Below are 14,448 nucleotides of genomic sequence, written 5' to 3' on the forward strand. Positions count from 1 at the left end.
TTGTGAATGCATGCGGGTTTTGCTCAATATTGCTTCCACCAAACCGCGGTACAAAGGCTGATTATTAAAAAAAAACGCCGATCTTTATTTGGATGAAATCAGAGCCCGCGGCTCTTTGGCGAATTGGAACGACCTTTCCGAACATAAATTTCAAAACAAATAAAAAGGGCGGAGTGCGATGCACTGATTTCGCGGTGAATCACGTGACCAGGCGGCTTTGCATTATGTTATTTCTATGCACCAGGACCCGGCGTGATAGCACACGTGATTAAGTCATGGATGATTTTTATTTTTTGGGGGAAAGTTGCAGTTGCACTGCTTCTCAGAAAATAGTGATTTCCACCTGATTTCTTAGGATCCAAATAAATTACCGAACATTTTAAGATATTTAACAAGTAATTCAATAGGATAGTTACATTTATCTATTTCTTATTTAGCATGAAGGCGGACCGATTACATCAAATATATAACATGTTTCAAATACGTTTTTAAGGGCTTTCACATCCTCGTTTACTATGTTATTATTTAGAAACACCTGGTACGCTTTCCCCTGCTCGCCTTCTAAATTTAAGTAAGCAATTTACATAATTGAAAGATTGTGGGATTCCAGCAGCCTAGAAGACATACTTACGAAGTAGATATTTCGATTTGGACTATTTGTGCTTGGTATGAAGATTGCGAAATGTGGTTTGATAAAAACGTGCACGCTTTAATGTAGCTTAATTAGACTTCTATGACCTTGGGCTACGGCGAAACGAGACTGGCCCACGGTGACAACGCATAGGCAATGAGTTAACCTTTTTTCGTAACTATAATATATTGATTACTCAACACGGTAATTCTCATAATAAATATTAATCCAGTAACCTTTATTTGTTGGGTCAAATTTCTTTAAATCGTGGTTGCATAAACTTTGACTTTAAAAACCCGAAGCTTCATTTTTTTTCTTTTTCGCATTTAAATTTTTAAATATTCCACAAATTTAACGATATCCGGTTGTTGTGGTTGTTTCTGTAGGTGTAAACAAACTAATGTTTAAGTACCCTGCTTTAAAAACATATTTTTTCTGTTACCACAATCCTATAAAAAAATGATTGTAGATATACTTTATATTATCTTTTTTCCATCATTATGATTAACAACCTGTTTACTTGTAAAACTTATACGTATTCATTCATTCAAAATCTATTAAAGCTAGTACTGTACATCCTACGCCAGCCAGGGCTAGATGCGCAGTGACTTTTATTTTAAGTTATGAGAGTTGTGTGCGACAGTTGTTAAACCAGTATCCAGGACATGTTGGACCAGTCTTTTGAAACAAAGTCGCCTGTCCAGTTGTTCAGCTATTAAGGCAATTTAAATAAGGTCGATGTATTGAAGTAATGAGCCTTATTAAGTAACTTAAAATATTCACAGTCATCACGCAAAATGTTTTCTTGCCAAAGTTTGTATTTAAAACAGGCTGGGCTTTAGAACAAGTCGTATATGTTAAGTTGTTTGCGGTCCAATTTTTCATAGATAGACACGTTAATTGTGTGTCAAATTTTCGTGGTAATTGCGATAATTATGCGCGGTGTTTTAGACCTTGTAAAAGTTTCGCTTTACCAAGTGCAATAGAAAAGATAAAACGTAAGTCGTCTGCGCGTCGCCCGTACTTTACCCGGAGTGAACAATCAACGCTTTCCTTTTTCGTGGCGCGATACTTGCGAACTTTCTAATCTCTCTTCGGGCAATTTTCATTGGGAAACGTTTTCGCATTGTTTTCTTTCCAGATTGGAGTAACAGGTTAGACAGCCTTTGAGTTTTTTAGTTAATCTGGACAAACTGCTATACGTGAATGCAAACAAAAAAAAAAGGGGGTTGAAGTACTGGAAAATGATGACTGCATACCACGAGGACTTTAATGAAATGTAAGTCAACAATTTTAAGTTTAATCAAATACACTGTTTATGTAAAAATAGCATGCTTACATTTAAACATATTTTAATACATTTGAATATACCTAATATGCATGTTCTTTTAAATTCAAGAACTACCTATGTGGTATTTATTGCAATTAGCTTTAGATTTAATACTGTTACATAAAGTGAAGGTTATAGAAGCCCATATAAATGTAACTATGAAATATTACTTTTAGTAAACTTAACAAGTTTGCAAATTTAAGTTTGTAACATACACTTTTAAGCACAATTCGGCAAATCACCTTTACTTGTCTGCTATAAATAAATAGATTACAATTTTTAACAAAGAAAACTTAATTAGAAGGGAGTTTTTAAACAATAAAACAGACAAACTAGCCTTTAAATCTGTTTAGTTCATCGGGTGTTAATAGATTTTTTGAATGCTTCGTGGTTAATCTTACAAGGTGCGTCTGTATTTTATTTAAAGGTACTTTTATTTTGTGATGACTCGCAAACGAGTAGAGAAAATACATTTTTGTGTGTTACCACTCTTCACGTTTTCTTAGTAATTTGTTTGGTTCTTATAAGATAAACACTTGTGAAGTTATGTAATTAGGTTAAAATTCATAATTATCGAAATTTGTTATAAAAATCATTAAAAATATTTTTACTATCACCACAGGGTGGCGAAAATTTAGAAAATACAACTTTTGGGTAAAAAAAAAAGATTTCTACAAAATCCAAAAATTTATTTCATTATTTTTTTAAATTTAACCTGTACTAGTATTGTTAATTATATTTTAAACCTGTTGGTTATTTGTATGCAGACATATAGAGAATAAGTTAAGTGTGGAGTTAATAGAATAGGTATGTTTATGCCAAAGGCTATTATTCGGAAAAAATCACTTTTTTTGTAAAATCATGTACAATAAATAAAATTACAATTCAGTAGTCTGAGTTGTTTTACTATTTCGAATTCAGTTTAAAAGTTGTTTTGTGAAAATTAAAATAACAACCACTTTAATTCTCAAAACTATTACTTTATTCGATCTTTGTTTACTAAAAAATTTTAATCCGCCAACTCATCTCGTGGTTATGGTTTTTAAGGATTGTGCTGAACTATCAAAATTCACAATATATAGTACGTTTTATTAAACTGTAAAGATTTATCACATTGTCAAAATTACTTTTTATGTAATGTGTTACCGATGATTTTGTTGTTTGTATCTTTGAGCTTACCACAGAATTAAAGTTTTATGAACACATATCGTTCTCACACGATGATTAGTTAAATACATTTCTGTCTTTGCATTATTTCTTGTACACATATCATTCTCACACGATGATTAGTTAAATACATTTCTGTCTTTTCAAATTTTCAGGCTTGGTTTTGTTTAGTGTTAATTTGGTCTCATTTTAATGTGGAAAGAACGACTTTACGACATAAAAGGAAAGTAACGTCACTTTAACTTGATCTTTTGTTGTCTTTGGCAAATTATGATGTTATCGAAATAATCAACCAATATTTAGCCCGCTAATTGTTTTTTTTATCTTATACCGTTTATATTGCCTTGCTTAAGGGTTCCCTGTCAGTTACCTAGTAATAATATTTTTGTAGAAAAATGATCAGTTACCTAGTACTAATATTTTTGTAGAAAAATGAAAATGATAGGGAGATCTGAAATTTTTTTCTTTTGATTTAATGTGTTGGATAATTTATAAACTATAAGTTTTAAATGTTCTAGTTTTTGTACTTCTTTAAATTTAACACATTGAATAACTGCTACAAGACCTTTCAGAGCAACTTTGCAATCCACAAACCGCTGCATTAACAAATTTAATGTGTCTCAATATCGCCCACTAGCGGGTTTAAACAACAAACTTTATTTCAGCAGTAGAAAGGTGACGACCGTTTTCCTTGGAGTCGCACCAGAGCAATGTTGTTGCCATTATTACCGTATCTAAGACGGGCATTTTAAGATTATTTTTAACATGCCGCTTTTAGCATTTCAACGCAGTAGAATTATTTTTAGTTATATCCCACCATTGACGTACTTTTAAAAAATCACGGCTAACCCAATCAATGATTTTAGGATGTTGTTTATTATAAATGTTACGGTTTACATCATTTAGATGCAAAGTTCGATTTTTTTAGTTTTTATTTACTACAAATTTTCTCTTTTTATACCTCTACTTAAAATACTTAATGTCACTACTATTTCGGTATTCTGTTTAATAACCAATTCAGCACGAAATGTTTTTTGGCCTTTCACTTTGTTTTCTAATATTTCCAACTTTTACCAAAAGATTAATTTTTTCATGTAAAAGACGACGTACAAACCATTATCGTTTGTAGTATCCACATGACCTTAAAAAAATCCAGCGTGAAAAACAATATTTTTCGCAAATGGATCACGTAACTTGTTTTGAATAGTACGATATAATGGCGAGAAATGTATAGAGTATAATCCGTTTAAGCCAGCGGCCAACGTCTCTACCGCGATAACATGGAACCTTTATAAAAAGGTTTGCAACTCGGTTTTGCCAAGCCTTGCGCTGCATTGCACGCATTTACGTGATTCATCGACCGATAAACAATCAAACTTGACATTTAGGACTTTGTGAGACAACAATTTTTAGGGTGAAAAAAATATTTTTACAGCGAAATAAATAACCTGATTATGACTTTTGAAAAAAACAACAATTTATTTGTTAGAACAGAAATTATTTTTACTGATTTTTATTTTAACAAATGAAATTGGTACATTTTTTTTAATACTGTTTTTATCTGAACTTTTTTATTACTTTGATTAAAATAGTTACCCAGACTACATCGTTTGCAATACTACAATTTTGACAAACAGCAATTTTAAGGGCGTGTTTATAAACGCCTATATTTTTTTATTTTTTTTAAAGTGTTGTAAGTTATTGAAATTAAGCGTGACAAATTCTAAACGACATAAACAAAAACAATTTTCATAATTATAACTATGATCTCTGCCTAATAAATATTTACATAAAATTAGGCAACACATATGTTGATTAGATGTTTGGGACAATATTATTTAAGTACACTCATCTATTTAAATCTATTTAAGTAATTTATGGCAGATAAATTAACAGTGTAGCAAGCCCACGCACATTATAAATAGACTTAATGCATTTTTTTTAAGTAAATGGGCGTTTGGCAATCTTTGGTTGAAAACATTCAACTTGGTTGTTAATGTCAACAATCTAAAATTAACTCCAGAATGCTAAAATCGGATATAATATATTAATAAACGGAAACTCCATGTCGACTGCTAAATTAAAATTTAAGTGCATGCCACGTTAGCCGAGTCTACGCAAATGAAAAAGCCATTCTTTTTTTAGACTCCGCTTATCGCTATTCTGGATAATTCTTGAACGTCCGACTATACGCAGCATTGCTTGCATGGAACGGTTATGCAAGATTAAACTGAACATGCTTTAAATGCATTTTCATGTCACCAACTTTAATTAATGATGTCGAAATTGCAATAAAATACATGTTTTTTGATTATACGACCAAATATTTGTGCAAGAACTTCACATTGGTTTGAGTCGCGTGCGTGCGAAATTAGCCCTTGGGGCAATCGAGAATTTTCGCTAAAAAGTACACTTGGACATAATGACGCACATTGGGCCTCACTGTCACTGAAAATAAATCAAGAAATAGGAGAATGAACTAAAAGACCGGGCTCAAACGGGATAGCGACGTCGGCGTGCTTTCTTGGAGTTGTTGATGTTTTGACTTAATGTATTTTGATAACTCACCGGCTTCAAATAGCAACCGATTTCGTTCATCTACAAATAGTTCGGGATCTTGATCCAGAGTTCAGTTATCAAATCAAATTGCCAAATAATGTTAATATTTTAATCTGGATAGTAATTAATATCAAGTATTTATTTGACTGAAGTTAGGTTTTGGTATATTTAGAAAGCCTTTTTTGCACTTGTAACAATCTTGTTAATATAAAGGAGCATCATCTATAAGTGGAAAAGGCATAGTCTTAAAAACTTTGCTACGAAATGCTTAAAGCAAACGAAAATACTTGTCAAAATTTTCAAACAATAATATCTGAGCCGTACTCGGATTCAATTGATAGAAAGCTAAGCGACGCAGGATATCAGAGCAGTTATACATCAAGTAGTGATTGTGATCTACTGTCCTTAGAACCCGACATGCAAGCCTACAACGACCAGTTTAATTCAAACTATGATAGTTCAACGTTAAACAAAATGACCAACCAAAACAAACAACGAATGGATATACAAGGCAGTTATACTACAAACCCAATACAAAATGGATATATACAAGCAAACAATGCCAAATTGCAACAACAATTTCGAAGAAACTCAGTCAGTACATCGACTTCTCGGTATGAAAAAAACAGATGCAACAATCTCAATGCATATCACTCAAACGAGATTCCTACCCAAAACACCCACACAAGCTTGAAGAAAGAACTGCAGAGATATTCTAAGAGTAATGAGTTGCCTGTCATGCAACAAAACGATCCGATTTGGGAAAATGTGTCAGACTGGAATAAAAATGAAGTCGGTTGGAGTACTTGCAACAACAACCGTGATTTCAGCTCTATTTCCTATCAAAAATCCTATCCAATTCGCAGGCAACATTCGGATAGTATTTTAAGACAGTACGGGAAAAATGGACAGTTTTCAAACTTTGGAAACTCTTATCCGTTACAAAATTCCCAAATTCCAGAAATAGCAAATTCGCATTTGGATAATTCAAATTACATGAATCCATTACTACAACCGTTGCCTGAAAGCTCACAAGAGGTGCTTTCCCAGCATTGCGACCAGGCAGACTTTTTGAAATTAAACAATTTTTCGGAACGACAATATTACGCTGAAAGGTTTGAAACTATTATCAATAGTGCATTAAAATTAAATATTTATCAAATAAAAAAATGCAAGGGTGCTTGCAATTTTAAAACAGAAAAAAATGTTGAAAAAAAACAAGCATTAGCTATTAAGTAAAAAAATATACTAAGAAATAATAATATTAGAACTTGTTACATTTTTTTAATCATTCGCACGCGAGAAAAGAAATTCCTTGTGTAATTAAATGAGATTACGAACCACAACAATCAATTTGAAAACTTTAAGATTGAAAAATATTAAACGTGATTTGGTTTTAATCATTTCTTTTGAGTTCAATACTTTATTTAAACCCGTACACAATAAATTTTTCTTTTAAAATTTGTTCTTAAATTAGAAAAAGAAGTAAAAAATGCATTATGTTTTATGTGGCATTTACGTGTTTCTGTATTAAAATAGCAATTTTTACGTTATTCCAATACCCAAAACGCGTCAGTATATGCAAATTTAAATCATCAAGAACGTAAATGACCTTACATATATGACAATAAACTGGTGCGGTAAGACATGACACACAGAACCTTGCGTGCCTCTTTGCCCACAATCGCATTTTACGTAGCACCAAGCTATGTACCTTAATGAAGCTTGGGGTTTCTTTGGTTGTATCTGAATTTTAAGTTGTCTATAATCTGATAACATTTTGTAGCTTTTTTAAGAAGGCATAACTGTGTGTGGCAAAATTAATTACAGTCATGATTTCTTTTAAAGTGGTCATGTGCGAAAGATTATAGTGGTTTTGCAATAAATATGTTGTTTTTCAGACTAAAGTACATACATTAACCAAAAACGCAAAATTGCTATATTATTTTATGCTGTAAGTTAATGTCTTATATTTATAACACTTAAGGTAATATAGATATACTTGTTTTATAGATCTGGAGACAATGGAGGCTTAGCATCAATAAATATGGCGTCCAACCCAGTTTCAATTAGTAACTCGTCTCGGTATACAACTGAAGACGAAGCTTGGAGATCCTATTTGGAAAACCCACTCACAGCAGCAACAACAGCAATGATGTCTATTCAAGGAGATGAGGATTCGGCTGCAGCACTTGGGATTCTGTATGACTACTACAAGGTATGGGGCTTTATGTAGCTTTTATCTGGATTATTTAGACTACGAGTTAGTAATTATTATTATTCTGTATGTGCGGTTTACAGTTTCTGCAAAGTAAAGTTAAGCTTTTTTTGTAAATTATTTTTGTAAATTATATTTACATTTTTTTGCGAAAGGTTCCTAGAGAAAAACGAATTTTATCTTATCAAGCTAACTTGGCATCCTCCCACGATGGCATCGCGTCGCCTCAATTTATTAGGTTTGTATTTCTTTGTATTTTGCAAGCAGCTAAACGTCGCCAAATTTTAAGTTGAATTTTTTAGTGTCACGTCATTAAAACATTCCGATGCACACCCTGTGTTATAGTGTTTATTAATATTTACATGACTCACAACCGCATTGTTTGAAATGGCTGCTGTTGCATGTTTGCAATGCTAACAAGATAACCCTGCAGAAGCATCTTAAAAATTCAAAATTGTGTATTTTGACCACCAGTGAATGAAAATAAAAAGCATCTTTTGGCTAAAATTTAACTTACATTTTTTTTTGTAGAATGTCGTCTGCTATGTGCGATACAGACGCAGTAATGAACAACCGAATTTCGTCTGAAGATTCCGCCATTTTGTCTCCCCTGTCTTCTAACGTCAGAACAAGGGAACTAAGTGGAAATCAGCCAGGTAATTTTAGATCATATTTATTTTAAGACGAAGTTTTTATTGCATGACATTAAACACTAACTGGCTTGGCATACTTAAAATAGAATTTTATCGTTTATTTCTCCAGTAATTCTATTTAAGCAACATGTAATTCACAGCTATTTTGATCCTAATTACTGGAAGTGTTTATATCAGATGTCTCGAACATAGGTTAAATATTTACATTTTTTTCCAATAATATTTATAGTTTTTTTTTTAATTTGTAGACGGCCTAGTTCGAAGCCGTTGCAGTTCTGACGTTAAACCCCCTGCAAATAATTTGAGGTTACTTCCGAGTGATGATGTCATTACCCTGAACACGGTACGGAGTCAGCACGAACGGCCACGAGATGTGAGTCATCAAATTTTAAAATGTTTTATTGTTTATACTTTTAAATTTAAAAAAGGTTGAAGTATCACCAAAAAAAGTATTAAAATTCTTGCAATTTGTTCAAGGGTTTATTCACTAGGGCTTGTGAAGTTTTAAGTTGATGCAGTTGTTTTGAATATATGTAAGGGTAGTTTACATTATTTTGGATTTATTTCAGATAAAAATTACCCCATCGGATTATAGCAATGTAGATAGGGGTAGGGTCGCCCATCTTACACCAGAGAAAACCTTTCCTGAAAATAAAGATTTATCTCCACAGGTAAGAATCTTTTGATCTTGTTGTTACTAATTAAAAACAAAAATTTAGAGGAGAGCTTATGGAACAGTGATAGGTTAATTAAATGTGCATTTCTTTAGAAATATAAAAGTAATGAGGCAACTTAAAAAAGTGTTTTTTAAAAATGTATTATAAGAGATTCTCGAAATATAAATTTAATTTACTACAGCTTTTGCATGACAAAGCTAATATAATAAGGTACTTGTGTTTTTTGCTTTAAAAATATTTTTTTAAAAAGGAATCATCGTATGGAAGTGAGTACAACTATCATTTTCAAACATTGCCGATTCCAAACTTACCCGATCAACATTTGCAAACTGTTTCGCCCCATTCACACAACAGTAATAACAACAACTCTGTTACCAGTGTTGCCAGCGATTTTTCCAACACAAGTTTTGCTAATGTGTTTTCGGAGCCAGGCCAAGGGTTTCCAAAAAACTATACAGGGTAAATATTTTAAGATTTCAATAGTCTGCAGACGGGCGTTACCGCATATTGCGTTTTGCTGCGTTTGCAAATTAGGTAAACCATATACTTAACGAGGGCATAAGAAAGTATAAGTGTTAATAATAACTGTAATTTGAAAAGTATGTGGGATAAGTTTTTATGGTTCTTTTTATGACCAGTTCTCATTACTGTCCTTCAAATGCACGTTCCGCCCAAAGTAATATCAGCAAACGCCCGTTTTGAATTACTTTTTTTCCAAATTGCGCAAAATGTCAATTAACTAAAGTAAACGCCCTATATTTTGAAAATGTGAAATTGTGGGCATGTTATGGTCTAATGCAGCACTGTTATTCAGAATCATAAAACTGAGAGAAAATTTTGTTTATGCTAACCCTGTTTAGCTTTCTTTTTCTTTTAAAGTTCCTGCGGGTGTGGCATAAATTTTTAAAGTTTGTTTATTTTTGTTGTAGAGAATATTTCGAATATGTCATGGAAGCACCGAAGTCTCTGAAGCAAAAGGAAGGGGAGCCAACAATGTCATATATAAACAAAGGTAATGTAAATTTTAAAATTACTTAAAATTAAAAATATATGAATGTTTTAATTTTTTTTAATTTACACATAAAAGTAACGTTACGTTTTAAAGTTAATTTGATATTATTTTTATAGGTTTATTCTATTGTGTTTCGTTGCGTGAATGCAGTGGCCAGCCCATACGCTACAAAAACCCTAACGTTACGGTAATATATTCGTTTATTTTTACCTAATTTTTAATGACGCAAATTCATTTAAGCTATAATAAAGAAGATCTTAAAAAAATTGGCCAAAAGTTATTTCGTGACAACCTGTTTATTTCTGAATAAACACTAGTTTTTAATACCTCAAATGGCTGTACGCACTACGCTAATGTACACTAAATAAACAACGCTTGCATATTTGACGATATAAATCGAGACACGTGTTTATTACAGAGTGTGGTGCAGATAATATTCGGCGACGCAAAACCAGAGGAGGAACAATTAAAGCATTGGCGTTATTGGCATGCAAGACAACACACCGCAAAGCAGAGAATAATCGACATAGGTAATTTAATTTTCTTTTGTTTGTTTAAACAGGCCGTCTAGTCGAGTGCTTTGTTTTTTTTTCGTAAGCCATTCTGGGATTTGCCAAAAAATTTGCTTTATTTACAAATACTCAAATTTGACTTTTTCATCAAGATATTTTATCTAAATATACAAATCTTTTTTAACCTTTATCAAAATTGGCTACTGCCGCTTGACATTAAAACAAAACATGTAGTAATATTTTTAAGATATTTTCTTGATGCATTTTATGAAAGTTCTTTATGATTTAACATGCATTCTTTTAACAGCTGATTATAAAGAGAGTTGTATGATAAGTTCAATTGACGAATTTGCTCATAATGCTATCAGCTTCACATGGAACGTTAACGAAACGGCGAAAATTTTCATAAGCTGCAACTGTCTAAGTACTGACTTTAGCGCACAAAAGGGCATTAAGGTAATTTTAGAAAAATATATTTAAAAAAATGGATTAATATCTTGAAAAAGTATTGCGGTTTGAGTTGACGTACATTTGAAATTAAAAAAATTAGTCAATTTAAAACACATTATTGAGTTTGAAATGCGTTATAATGTAACACTATTAAGTACTCCATAATTTTATTTCATAATTTTAAAACGCCTTGCAAATTTTCTGTTAAATATTCATTCAATTCACATAAATCATTATCCCGAAAGTAATTCGCCAAACGACGAATTGTTATAAAAAATGAATTAAAATAAGTTACAGTAAAAATATTATTAATTTATGCCAACATTATAAAGATAGTTAATGTAAATAAATATATTATTGTTTAGGGTTTACCTTTGTTGCTACAAATTGACACATATGTTAATGGACGAACAAGTGGAACGCCTGATCACCGTGGATTGTGCCAGCTCAAAGTTTTCTGTGATAAGGTAGCTCATAATAAATAACATCTATTTAACCCAATATCAAGATTGTGACAGTATTCAGATTGTATCATAAAATCAATGTAATAATATATGTAAGTTTTACGCCAAAAACCGCTAACCACAATGACTTTGTGTTACTTAGGGCGCCGAGAGAAAAATACGCGACGAGGAACGTAAAGCGATGAGAAAAAAGCAAAAAGGTTCATCAAAGTTAGGTAAGTAACAACATTTGTAAACCTTAAGGTAAAGTTTTTAAGCAGGGGCTTTCAACCTACGTTGATAACTTGTGATTTACGTAGGTAAATAGGTTTAATTAAAGGAGAAACACCCACTGAAACATTCTATTTTCGAGTTCGAACAAATTTAAGTTTGATTATGAATCACATTTCTTTAAATAACGCGGTAGAATGCTCCGGTATTTGGTCGTGTGTATAGACTTTAACCGTGTGCATTTTTTAAATAATTAAGGATTATTTGATGACCTAATCACTTGTGGCTACTTACAAAGTTAACATGAGTTGATATGGACTTTCTCGTTAAGTTAATACTAGATTTTCTCTATGAATTTTAAAGAATAAACAACAACATGTTTATTAGCTTAAAATATAGGCCTATAAACATTATCATAATATTTTGATTAAAATTATTGTGTAATGTTTTCTTCTAAATAATATCAACAAAGAATTATAGATTCGACACTTATGAATAGTATATTTAAAAATGTTTTTTGTTAGGTATTCCTGGATTGTCGAGCCAAATGAATTTGTCCCCGATTGATATAAAGCCCGCCCTTTGTTCACCCAGTACAACTCCACCTTTGCAGTCTGGGACATCATCCAATAATTCTACAGCTGTGTCAAACAAAAGACATGATGTAGTATACTTGAAAACAGTAACAAACTTCATGACCCCATCGGTGTACTTTATACCAGAAGTGACTGGTAAGAATAAACTAGTAGATTTGTAAAATTTGGCTTAAAGTTAGTATAGATTTTTTATTACATCGAAAGTGTTTTACATTATTTTGTTTCTAATACGTTTATAGAATTCTTTTTAATTGGCTTTTTTATATTTAGGGCATTCCAGCAGTGCGCGAAATCACGTGACCATCTCGCCTTCCGCGAACCGACACTCCAGTTCAGGTGGAATGGGGAATTCCCTTTTGTCGTCTGCTCCAACTGAGCTTGATCACGTGTTTCTTGGCCACCAGTCCGAGCTTGAAAGTTCTAGATTATCGGCAAAGCGTTCCCATAGCTGCGACGACACCGAATTTCCTTTTGCAAAGGTAAGTCAGCTATAGCTATGCCAATACGTGTTGTGTTTTTATAAAATATTAGGTAAACAAGTGAAAGCGAGTTAAATTTAATTTTTTTAATGTTTTTTTTTAGGTTCGACGAGTCTCTGAAGAATGTAGAAAGGTGTTACTTTATATAAGGAAAGAAGGGGAAGATGTGTACGACGGAGTCATGCTAAGGGAGGCAACGCTTAAAGGGCTTAAAATGGCGGTAAGTTGTAATGTTTTATTCCGCTTTAAAATTATTTTTTTTATATTTTGATTTGGGTTTTAATTCTGCATAATAGGTATTTTTAAGAAAATTTTATGATTGTTACAGATAGAGGAAAAATATGAAATTCCAGCAGAGAATATTTACAAAATTCTAAAGAAATCAAAGAAGGGGTAAGTGCTCACAAAATTTGGATATCCACCATTTTTAAGTTCTACTTTTTAGTATCTTTTTTAAATCCTTTTTTTATTATTTTTTAGTATTCTTGTTAACGTCGACGACAACATTATTCGTCACTATAGCAACGAGGACACATTTGTCATTCAGTTTTCAACCGAAATCATTGGAAATGAAACAGTGCACAAAATTATTTTAAATTCTGTCTAACCGAAGCCTTAACATCGCAAATTTTAAAATGTCAGAAGTGTAAAAATTTATTAACTTAATTATTCTGCTGGTGGCCGAAGTTTTATGCTTGAAATTTTGTTTCTAAATATGCACTACAAATATTCTATGCTTTCTACTAATTATGTGACTGTAATAGTATAGCCACTCACATTACAACTCTTTCAGTCATATTTAGCATTGCCAATGCCTCTTTAAAGTTTTTTTGTTAAAAATGAAAGATTACTATTATAGTCATTGACATCAAAACACTATTAATTTCTATGCATTATGTCCAATATTACAGTATCTTTTAAATAATGCTATTGACCTATATAGTAAAAAAGCTTTTCAACACAACTAAGTTCACTGTATAATATATATATATATACTTTTAGTTTACTATTTTCGTACTACTTTATGCATTCCTGGACACGTTACTGAATGATTAGTTTTTTTTTGAAAACGGCACGCCAATTTGATAAATTTTGTAGTTTATTTTATTTAACTTTTGCAGCTTTGCATGATATTTTTCGTCAACACAATCTTGTAACTTAATGACTAGTAGAATCGCATTTTAATCAGCATAAACACATATGCTAAATTTTATGTTAGATTAAACTACTATTATATTGCTCACTGTATACCAATGGTGCCTACACTTTTAAAATGTACATTTTTTGTTACAAATCGTCATTTACAGAGTTTAGTTCATTATTATATTGTATATTGATCTGTATAAATTTTTTTTCTTTGCTTAATAAATAAATTAAAAATCTAAGTTGTTTTAAAAGAAATTGTTTAAAGAAAAACGATACTTAAATTATTGAGGATAAAAAATTCTAAATAAAAAAACTATCATTTGCGGGGATTTTCAAAAAATAAA

General features: G+C 31.7%; 1 protein-coding gene across 2 annotated transcripts; it reads left to right on the top strand.

Annotated features, from left to right (window-relative positions):
• The first annotated feature begins 1,782 nt into the window (after positions 1-1,782).
• On the top strand, positions 1,783-14,313 carry LOC145749542 (grainyhead-like protein 2 homolog). Of its 2 annotated transcripts, none has more exons than XM_082565334.1 (18): positions 1,783-1,910; positions 7,701-7,905; positions 8,061-8,143; positions 8,437-8,561; positions 8,807-8,931; positions 9,128-9,229; positions 9,486-9,694; positions 10,165-10,247; positions 10,364-10,434; positions 10,666-10,777; positions 11,067-11,215; positions 11,575-11,676; positions 11,816-11,888; positions 12,408-12,614; positions 12,750-12,958; positions 13,062-13,178; positions 13,287-13,351; positions 13,439-14,313. In XM_082565334.1, the coding sequence occupies exons 1-18, from the start codon at positions 1,876-1,878 to the stop codon at positions 13,563-13,565; spliced, it is 2,199 nt and encodes a 732-aa protein (XP_082421460.1). In that variant the 5' UTR covers positions 1,783-1,875; the 3' UTR covers positions 13,566-14,313. The 2 variants fall into 2 exon arrangements, with proteins under 2 accessions (XP_082421460.1, XP_082421459.1); XM_082565333.1 differs by lacking the exon at positions 1,783-1,910 and adding an exon at positions 5,792-6,802.
• The last annotated feature ends 135 nt before the right edge of the window (positions 14,314-14,448 follow it).

The sequence above is a fragment of the Corella eumyota genome, chromosome 4 (assembly GCF_963082875.1).
Source record: "Corella eumyota chromosome 4, kaCorEumy4.1, whole genome shotgun sequence".
Lineage (NCBI taxonomy): Eukaryota > Metazoa > Chordata > Ascidiacea > Phlebobranchia > Corellidae > Corella > Corella eumyota.